The sequence below is a fragment of the Spermophilus citellus genome (genome assembly GCF_964194105.1).
Source record: "Spermophilus citellus genome assembly, chromosome: 2".
Lineage (NCBI taxonomy): Eukaryota > Metazoa > Chordata > Mammalia > Rodentia > Sciuridae > Spermophilus > Spermophilus citellus.
This window is the reverse complement of record NC_138183.1, coordinates 24,631,779-24,642,936: the sequence shown is the minus strand read 5'-3', so window position 1 is coordinate 24,642,936 and position 11,158 is coordinate 24,631,779. Positions and strand designations below refer to the sequence as shown.

Here is an 11,158-nt window from a genome sequence, read left to right as displayed (position 1 = left end):
AAATTATCTGCAAAAAAAAGGATAGTATCTCCTAAAAAATCACATTTGGGAAACTACAGACAGCCACAAATGCAAACAGAACCAAGAAAATGCTTCAGTGGAGAATGTGACAAGTACTTATCTAGACAGACATACCAGAGACAGTACAAAATTGAGAAGGGCAGTGCCACTGTAGAAAAGAATGGTCAGGAGCGTGGTGACAGTGGTAAACAGCAGGCTCACATTCCGGCTCATAACTATCCACAGGGACTCCAAGATCTGTCAAGGAGGGAAAGTTGGATGTCAGAACTCATCCTCATGAAAGGAGCTGCTACAGCCATCTAGTTTGCTTTGAATACAGTGTCTTACTACCATAATTGAAAGACAAGAACTATGAGCTTCTTAAGAGGGCGGCAGGGCGGCTGGGGTGGGGGGTGTCAATCAAAAACATCTACATGTTCAATGATAAGGAAAATGGTTACAAGATTATGATGAAACCACTTCAAATAATAGCAAGTAGTTATTAGAAACATTTCTATTATAATAGGAAAATATGATTATAATAACACTAAGTTTTAAAGCAGAATACAAAAAATTTTTATATATAGTATGGTTATAACTATGTAATAATAGAATGCACATAAAAATGTCTACAGGAGAATATGTCAGAATACATCCTGTGTACATATTTATCTTGTAGGATCAAAAGTACAGGCCATGAAGTTCTAGCACTTATTGTATTATCGGCTTCATTCCATTCTTGCCATCTTAGATTCAACTACAAATATAAAAAACATCACAGGAACAACCATTAAAATCACTAGGGTCAAGGGGAGAATCTTTCCTGAGATAGACCATGATTATTATATTGAGATTTACTGACTAAAGTTCATGTATTCCCTGCAAATTCACTAAAACATTATATCAAGATGATAGCTATTATATGTTAAATATGCCAAGAAATGAACAGTTTCTAGAGCCCACCTCCATGCTTTAATGCCTTGCTTTTCATGAACTTCAATTACCTATGGTAGTGTCTGCTCTATTCTTCCCAAGGAGACTATCCTCCCTCGTAATGAAAAACATGGAAGCAAAATATGTAGTCAGGAAAACACCTTCCATTAATTAACAGTTTTCAAGATATTTCTACAAACCTCATAACAGTGCTATGAGGGAAGAAATGGGGATGGTATCATCTTTGTTTTATAGACTTATAAACTGCAGCCCAGGTTTTTAAAAGCTTGCCCAAGGGCACAGAACTAAAGAGGAGAAACAGGGCTGGGGCAAGAACTCAGAGGGCCTGGTTTTTATTCTGGTGCCCTTTCTAAAAACAGCAGATCTGTTTTTTGTCATATATTCATGTTAGACCATCTGTTCTATGAAAGGCCCATCCATTCCTTTCCTACCACAAATATATCATTTATAAAAGCATGTTTTGTTGCCCTCAGCATTTTTTGCAGATCTCAGCTCAATCTTCATAAGAGAACTTCAGCAGGCTGGCTTCATTTACAAAAACTCCTTATATAAAATCTTGAGAGTGTTTCACAATGCCTACAAAAATATGCATGATTGACTGTTTGACCTGGTGGGATAAAGAATGAATGAACAATGCCACTGATTCCAAGAAACAAACCAACAAGGCCTTTGTGATTTTGACAAGCCTCTTTTGGGGGCTCAGTCATTCTGGAATTTTTAATCAAAAAAAATTTTAAATAGTTTTTGGGTCACACTTATGGAAAATACCCTGTGGTAATTTTAAGAAATTAGTTGAAAATATTAATGGTACTAAAGTAATTCAAGTAACTTTTCTTTTTTTTTTTCTTTTTTAGTTTTTAGTTTTTAGGTGACAGAATATCTTTATTTTTTATTTTTATGTGGTATTGAGGATTGAATCCAGCACCCCGCACAAGCCAGGCGAGCCACATCCCCAGCCCAATATTTGTTTGTTTTTTTTTTTTGAATTTTAATATTTATTTATTTTAGTTTTCGGCGGACACAACATCTTTGTTTTGTATGTGGTGCTGAGGATGGAACCCGGGCCGCACGCATGCCAGGCGAGCGCGCTACCCCTTGAGCCACATCCCCAGCCCCAAAGTAACTTTTATTATTTGAAAAAAAAAAAAGGGAATAAGCTGGAGTTAACAAGAAAGGACATTCCTAGAAACTTAAGTAAATCTTAAGGTAAAAAGCAGTTCTAGTTTATATGCCAGTCTTAAACAGAGGAAATTAGTAAAGGCAGAAATAGTAACAAAGCCCCTGAACCTGAAAATGAAACAGATTTATGTAAATAAATATATCTCAGGTCAAAAGCAGAAAACGTGAGCCAGGTTTACTATTGATTTAGTCAAGGATACAAACATAACTCAAAAAATGTCAAGAACAGAGTAGTTGGTCCTGAAACACTTACAAAAAACCCAGGAGACACCTAAGCCATAAAGCAGCATATTCATGAAAGGTGGTCTCTGCTGTGGGTAAGAAATGACCAAGGAGGCCTCACCGTCCTCTAGCTGTTCTGCATCCCTGCACCCCGAGTCCACTGCTCACCACATAACCTCTGATTATTAATATGACTTCCCAGGGGGCTGGGGATGTGGCTCAAGCGGTAGTGCGCTCGCCTGGCATGCGTGCGGCCCGGGTTCGATCCTCAGCACCACATACCAACAAAGATGTTGTGTCCGCCGAGAACTAAAAAATAAATATTAAAAAAATTCTCTCTCTCTCTCTCTCTCCTCTCTCACTCTCTTTAAAAAAAAAAAAAAAATATGACTTCCCAGCTGTTTACTGAGAGTCCTTATCACACCTTCTATGGAACTCATGAAGACTCAAAAGAAGCAGTTTAGAAAAAGACTAAAACAGAACATTATAGGGATGCAGAGGTCAAAATAAAAAAAAAAAATGTAGGGGAACCTCAATGTGTTCTGAAATCACTAGGAAGAGTCCACAAACAAGACTGGCTCTAAGTTGCCTATGGACTACAAGATCAGAAAGCAAATAAAAGCATAAAGGAATAAGACTATGAAAAGCAGAGTCTTCTAGAGTATGAAATATGGTTTGAAAGATATTGCAGTATTATGGCAAGTATGGTCTCTGGAACCAATGAAAGAAGAACTGAATCTGAATATCTACTGTTATTTTTAATGCCACTATCCTATCAAAATGAAAGCAATTATCTTGGATTTACAGAAGTTTTATGAAAATTAAATTTTAGAAAATATTTTAAAGAACTTAGCACAATATTTGTCATAAAATATTTTATATAAAAAACACTAAATAATCTGTTTCCTGAACTACTACTCAATATTTAAATATGTTTAGACATAAGAATTGTGTCCTTTTTTAGGGGGGGAGAGGGACTTCATGGCTAAATTGTTTTAATTTCAAAAAACTGCCCATTTGTTTTCTTTCCATAAAAATTTATAAAATTTAAATAATTCTTTTGTATCATCTATCTTAATTTGATTCAGTAACAGCGCTTCATCTGTCAGTAATAGATCCTTTAAAATTCAACTATTGCAGGCTCAAAGTAAGACAAAAAAAGGATTCAATAACTTCTTGTTAATACACCTGAATTTTGGGGGGAAACAAACATTCAAATGTATTTATTATTAGACAATAAGCTATCTTGGATATGCACTGGCATGAAAAAGTTGCCTGGAAGGTCCATAAACTGAGTAGAACCTGCTGACCCTTGGGCTTTTCTACAAGCTGACCTGGCTGAAGACCTTCAAACTGGCTGTTTCACTCTTAGAAAACATCAAACTGCCAAGGGTCACCAGACATATATCTGAGGATAGCCTCAAAGGTGAAAGGTGAGACTCAGAACAAACAGCGCGCAACTTTTATTAGTAATATTCTCAAAGAAATAACAAAGGAAGGCTTGGTATATAAGAAAGAGCTGTTGGAAATTACAAGTATGATAGCAGAAATAGGAATTCAATCAAGATTTCAAGCGTAAAGTTGAAGCCACTTGGGAGGGGCTGGTGGGAGGGAGTACTAAAAAGGGAAACAAAAGATGTTTATAAAATTAAGCAATCCGACACTTGACTAAAAGGCACTTTAGAAAGCAGGTAAGTGATGCTCACAATATGGCTCCTGGACAACCCACGCCCCCAAGGTGCTTCTGAGGTTATGTGAAGCCAAAGCTATTTTCTTAATAATAATCAAGCCCGTGCTTTACTTCACGTTCGCCTCTGCACTGGTGGTATAAAGACAATCAATGATGGGCAGAGCTGCTGGGGACATGGCAGGAATCAAGGCAGTGGGCACAAGACTGTTCTAGAGTTCATTGCATTCACCGCCACATAGCTGGCACCAGCTTCACTTAAGCATATACTCTATGCAGCAGGAAAAGTCATTAATTCAATTTAGTATCAATCTTTGAATACTTGCCTTTTTTTTTTTTTTTAACATTCTGTGTGAGGAAAGGGGAAGTAAGCAAAACACACTCCTGCCACTCACTGACTTAAGTTCAACAGTCCTGAGAAGGGCACTTGTGTGACTGACCTGGGAACAGAACTAGCTGAACTTCTCACTGAATACCATTTCCACGTGAATTCAAAATGAATAAAGTTCTTTTACAACTGAATAAAGTGTCACTTAAAAAAAAAATCACCCAGTGTTTGTGGTCAACAACAAAATTTGAGCTTTTGAGAAAAAAAGTTAATTTTGGAAATCTTTATCAGGTGTTGAGGCCTTGATAGCTAAAGAACATAATTTTTTAATACTACAAAGTATCAATATTTTGAAGATGTACAGATACCAGTGAATTGATATTCCAAATGATCCGTGTATACTACCAAAGCACACAAGGCTGAAACACTCCCAACCAAGATGGACCAAAAGACTTTAATACACGAGAATACAAAAAGATCACAGATACGATTTTAAATTTCACCCTGCAACTAACCTTTTAAAAGTTAATTGAGTTTTGATGTAGTATCAAAGAATAGCCACAATAAAAATCTATTAAAAGATTTCTCTCTTTTCTATCTAGACACCTGTGTGAGACTGGATGATCTTCCTATACTTCAACCAAATAAAAAATCCCAACAGACTGGAGGCAGAGCAGACTTAAGAATGCAGACGTTTAACAGACTAAAAAATTTAAAGAAAGCCACTCTTCCCAGTACTTCTTTTTTCATTTTAGAAAACAGTATTTTTCACAAACTAAAAGCATACTCTATATATTAACACATAATGTTGTTATTTAGTAAAGGGATAAATATGAACTTTGGAATCTTTAGATCAAAAGTTTGAGAATCACTGGACTAGAGGAAACATAGGGAAAGGATTATCAAAAACATAAGCGCCTAGTGAGGTATGTCACACCTGTAGCCCCAGCTACTAGGAAGACTAAGGCAGGAGAATAGCTGGAGCCCAGGAGCTTGAGGCCAGTCTGGGCAATACAAGCCCCTTAAAAAAAAAAAAAAAAAAAAGACCAAAAAAACCCTATAAAATAAAAACTGAAGGACATGATTTATAGACTTAACTGTAAACTGTTACAGCAATCGGGGAGGAGTGAGAGGAAGGGAAGAGTGTGATTGCAGGTACAGGGAGCAAGAGAAGGAATCATAGAAAAATCACAAGGGAGGTATTAGAAGGCATTGAAGGACTTGAAGAAGTCACATCTTTACCTTCATCTTCCATATTTGGAAGCCAAAAGATAATACCTAAAATAGCAAAAACAAAAAAGGGCAGTGTAAGCATTATTTTAGAAATCCAGAGGTAAACACCCAGGGAAAGCTGCTTCTGGAACAGAAAGTAACTCTGGAAGTTGTCTCTGGGAAGCAAAGAACAAGGCATTACTTCTTTTTAATAAAAATCTTAAAGCACTGACTTTTCATCTATATTATTACTTAGATAAAGCTTCAATTTTTAAAAATTTAACTTTTGTTAATTTACTGGAATCCACTAGTCTATTCACAGGAACATTCTCATCTCTGTGACTAACCATATGCCAAGACACCCCACAAAGTCTACTCTAGAATCATGCAGAGTAGACATTAAGACTCAGCAATGCTATAAGGCTGCAGAAGTGGATGGTACATGACAGAAAAGTCGGGGGGAAGACAACAAGCTAAGTCCTCACATATTCAATTTCTGTAATGTAATGAATGAGTCATATTTCCATATGTCAAGGGCTTCGCCCACTAGAAAAACAGATCTCTCTAATGTCCAGCTGGGAACATTCTGGTCAGCCTGGGTGACGAGGATTCCTGAGAACATGGGAGCCCACAGCTTCACTTACTTGCTGCAGGATTCAGCATCTTACAAGTGCGTTTCAACAGGGCAAGGCAGGGGACGAACACCTGAAGAAAACTGCTTTTGGATATCTTTCTAGTGCAGGAAGAGTTCTCCAGCCTTGGGCTGGGGTTGTGCCTCAGTGGCAGAGGGCTTGCCTCGCATGTATGAGGCACTGGGTTCAATCCTCAGCACCACATAAAAAAGTAAATGAGCAAAATTAAATTTTTGTGTCTATCTACAACTAAAAAAAAAAGAGTTCTCCAGCCTATAAATGTCATGGCATTAAAAACGGTGTAACTGAAGGCTTCATACTGTGTAAAGAAAACCTGGAATTAGAGTTCTGTTTTTAATCTGTAAGTCCACCATAACTATAAACACTATTCCTTACCGAAAGAAATGTCTCAATGTTCTCGTGAACAAAGGAGGCGATGTCCTGCCAGTCCAGAATGTCTCCCAGCCAGCTGTTCTGACGACTTACATGCATCTTATGTCCTTTGTGCCTTCCAGAATGTGTTACATTCTATGAGACAAAACAGTTCAAACATGAAACTTCCATCTTAACCTAGAGTGAAAAGTATAAATGTCCCATTCTGCTTTTTAGGTCCACTGTGTACCTCAGGAAATACTCAAAGGTGAAAAACCTTTATATTATTAAAGAAATCAAGTAAAGACATCTAAAGAAATGATATGTAATGCTTTTCCATTTACATTTTAGGTACCATGCTCAAGAACTTCTTTCCTAAATACATTTTTGAAACACTCAATATATACAACAGAATTCTAAAACACCACTTACTTTCACCTTTGTCTTCTTAGTTCCTCCACCTTTTTCTTGGTCTTCTACCTTTGCTTATTCCTCCTTCCTCATCTCCGTTATTAACCTTCTATACAAAAGCCATCACAATAATAATGTGCCTATATCCCAGCCATCCAAGATGAGGCAGAAGGATAGCCTGAACCCAGGAGCTTGAGATCAACTGGGCAACACAGTGAGCCAGTCTCAAAAAGGAAGAAGGAAAAACGTCTTTTGTACAAGATAAAAGGAGGAGCAAAGTGACTATAACAAAGAATCAAGGATAAGGGGGAAAATGCAATTCATCTATCAGGAAGGGAACAACACTGGTAGGGATGCCACCATAATTATATTTGAAAAAAATGTGAATAAACAAAGTGAGGTTAAAATTCAGGGTGAAGTTCTTAATATTTTGCATGTGCTTCCATTCTCTCGTTTTTGCAAATAAAACACTGATATTAATATCCATTACACAATGCAGAGACTCAGGTCCTGGTGAAAGAGGTTAAAAAAAAAAAAAGAAAGAAAGAAAGACAGTATACTATTTATAGATCTATACTAAAAGGGTGAGGCACAGGAAACTCCGTTAAGAAGCCCCAGAGTTGGCAAAGGACATAGATATGACCTTTATAATTACCTGGTTCTTCAGCAATCAGAATGAAATACATGATATTCAAACTAATATGTCATTAAAAGTCTTAACTCCCAGTCTTTGAAAGGTAAGAAAATCAGTACCATATTCCCTCAACTCATACAAAGGCAAGAGAATACATTCAAAACAGGTCAGTAAGTCACAAATTCAAGTTTCAAGACAGTTCCCCTGGCTTCCACCCCAGGTTAAGAGATTTACAGCCGCCCCTCCTTTCCTTACATCAACCTGGGAAAGAACCAATGCCTCTGTCCTTCAGCATGCAGAGCTCAGCTCCTGACAGCCACTGGACCTGGTATGGAGCACAGCTCAGCAGAACACGCTGCTTTCTAATCCATCATTTTTATACTCGGTGAAAAACTGCATTACCTTCCATCACAAATTCTGAAGTAAAAGTACATAAATATAAACAGTACACAAGGTTGATTTAAAGTAAAGGTCTCTAAACTTTTAGTACTATTTCCACTTTCTCAGAGAAAAGTTCTTAAATAGGTAGAAGTGTACTGTCCAAAACAGGAACAACCAGCCACATGTGGTTACTAAAAGCTTAAAATGTAGGTAGCCCCAAAATAGATGTGCTATTTGGTATAAAATGCCCACTAAATTTCAAAAGCTTAGGATTAAAAAAAGAATATAAAATATCACATGCAGCTTGCAAGGGCTGGAGACACAGCTCAGTAGAAGAACACATGCTTAACATTCACAAGACCCTGGGTATAATGCCTAGCACCAAAAAAAACCCCAAACATGTGGCTCACATTACATTTCCACTGCATAGAGCTAGTCTGGAGGACAAGATGCCATCTATAACAAGCAGAGGACAGAATAATGATACAACAGATAACCCAAGTTAACAAGTTCTGCCAGGAGACAAACCATTGACATAAGATGACTTTTAGTGACCTGAGGCTTAAGATCCTGCTATTTCAGAATTTCAATAAATGAAATTCCAATGTGAATACAATCCTATGTAGTCAATGAATGTATAAATTACATTAAAAGGACTTCAGTTTACAATGAATATCCTTTGCTAAGATAACTTACCTTTACAAACCAAGAATGATACAGTCTGTCCCAAAGTTCTAGTACTTGCTTCTCAATTACAGCTGTATTATTCATCTTATCTCCTAGAATTTTATGAAGCTAGGAAAAAATACAGATATAATCTGATTTAATAATTCAGGTAACAACTCAATACAGGCTGGGTCTTCATTTGTCCAAACCAAACTAAAATGTTCCAAACTATTTAGTTAAGGCTAGCCTCATTGTGTTATTTTCTTATATTCTATTTCTCAATGTTCCCAGTAAATTCCCTTTCCTTTCTCATGTTTTTGCTTCTTTTTTCTTTCCTCTGTTCCCAGGTCTCTAAGAGATACATAAGAAAATGGTACAAATGAAGCCATGCTTATTGACCTCTCTGGGCTCATGTACCCAGAAAAAAATCTTAACCCTATGACCCCAGTGCACATGTATCATATATATGTATGCATATGTATCATAAATATATATATATATATATATATATATATATATTTATACAGTGCATATGTACCATATGTTTATATAAATATTTACATATATATACACACATAATACAATGTATCATTGTATATATAATATATACAATGTACCATATTATAATCATAGAGATACATATCTCTATTATTAAGAATTTTCACAGAAATTTAAGTAAAATTTTAGGACCTTAGTAATAAACACAAATCCTCCCTCAGTTTGTACATTGAGACAACTATGCCTCAGACAACTATGACTGATCAGACTAAAACCATATTGCAATATTAAAGACAATTTTAAAACATACTGATTTGTAATTCCATTCCCTTAATACAACTATTTGCATTTTTCCTTTTCCTCTGCAATTTTCTACTTATTTACAGACTATTCTCAGAAATCTATGTGGTCTTTTGCATCATAAACATTTCATCTTTGACATTTATCATCTTTATTCTTAATATTTTTATATTATACCATTAAGTTCTAATCATTACCCACTCATAGATCATATAGATGGCTCCCAATTTTTAATGTCATAAATAAATCTTTATATATAGCTATTTTTTTCTTACCACTAACAGTAAATAAATGAATAGGAATCAAAGAAAACAATGGCTCTGACTATGCATTGATAAACAGTCTTCTAAAAGGATTGTATCAATTAATACTTTCCAACATCATATGGATATAACAATTTCCCAGAAGTCTATGGATTAACTGAAAACTTTCAGATAATTTAGTAGGTGATCATTTTTCCATTCTGGTTTACACTGTATATTAATTCACCTTTAGTCCATTTGATGTTGGTCTCATAGATTTTGGTGCCAGTTTTTAGACACAGCTGATGTAAATATAAGCCTCTGTATTGAACTGATTTATTCATAAACCAGACACAAACTAGTGAATATAATAAAAGCCATCTATCTCTATATAGCTTAAATTTACAAATGTATTTTCACCTACATCAGATGATCTTTACAACAATCCCAAGAGATAGAAAATGGTTTTGATGAGCTGGGAGAGTGTTTGCCTAGCACGCACAAGACCCTGGGTTCAATGCCCACCACCAGGAAAAGAAAAAGAGGAGGTGGGGGGCGGTAACGAAGCTAAACAGCAGTCAGGATAAAAACTCTAATGTTATTTCAACTACAGTATATATAACCTATGAACAAAGAACACCTCCTCGAGCAAATTACTCAAAATGATTAAAATCCACAAGTGCCCATAATCTAATTTCCTTTAGTTACTTTAGTCTTGTATATATCATTACTGTCAGACACTAACTTCCTACCAATTCTCCCATCAGTTTCTGAGCTCTCCCTCACCAGAAAAACCCTAAAATTGTTAGTTGGCATCAATCTAGGTCATGCACACACGGTGGCCTTTTACAAAGTAAAGCACTATTTTAAGCGGGCATCTCTTTATAAGTCTCACTCTCAGCACAACAGCTAAATACCACAACCATTGAAGGACAAAATGGCATAATTTTACAAACATATTATAAAACACTCTTTCCAAAATCCTGGTAATATCCACCATAGCAGAATATTATAGACCCAGAACGCTGTCCTGCTCATTTAAATACATAGTGCAAGTCACAAGGAAGACTGGGCTAGAGAACAGAGTCTGATGGACTTAACATTGCTATCCCCGAAGAATGAATGAAGGGCACATATCGTTTGTAGTATATGATATGCTCTCTATATGTGAAAGGCAAGAAAGCATTAAAAGCCATCAGACTTGAGAAGGCAAACATCCTCATGTCTAAAATGGGAATGATAAAGTCAGGGGGCAATTCTCTGTACTCATCCGGCTTGAAATCTCAGCATTTGCCAGACTGAGGAGGTCTTTGTTGACACACCTTCTTCTCTAGGCTTCCGGGCTGTACAGGTTGCTTTCATTCTACCTCAGGACTATGCCTCAGTCCACGGGCTCCTTCTCTGACCTCCAAAACCTCAAGTGCTCTGGGAGTCTACCTG

At 36.4% G+C, this 11,158-nt stretch overlaps 1 protein-coding gene across 1 annotated transcript in view; it reads right to left on the bottom strand.

The window, feature by feature from the left end:
- The window catches only part of TMEM245 (transmembrane protein 245), an 82,978-nt gene that overhangs the window by 27,087 nt on the left and 44,733 nt on the right, over positions 1-11,158 (bottom strand). Inside the window, exons 11-13 of the mRNA XM_081280183.1 lie at positions 8,709-8,807; positions 6,611-6,742; positions 136-258 (exon numbers count right to left, since the gene is read on the bottom strand). Of these exons, the coding sequence (XP_081136309.1) occupies positions 136-258; positions 6,611-6,742; positions 8,709-8,807 (354 nt within the window). The remainder of the gene's footprint in view (positions 1-135; positions 259-6,610; positions 6,743-8,708; positions 8,808-11,158) is intronic.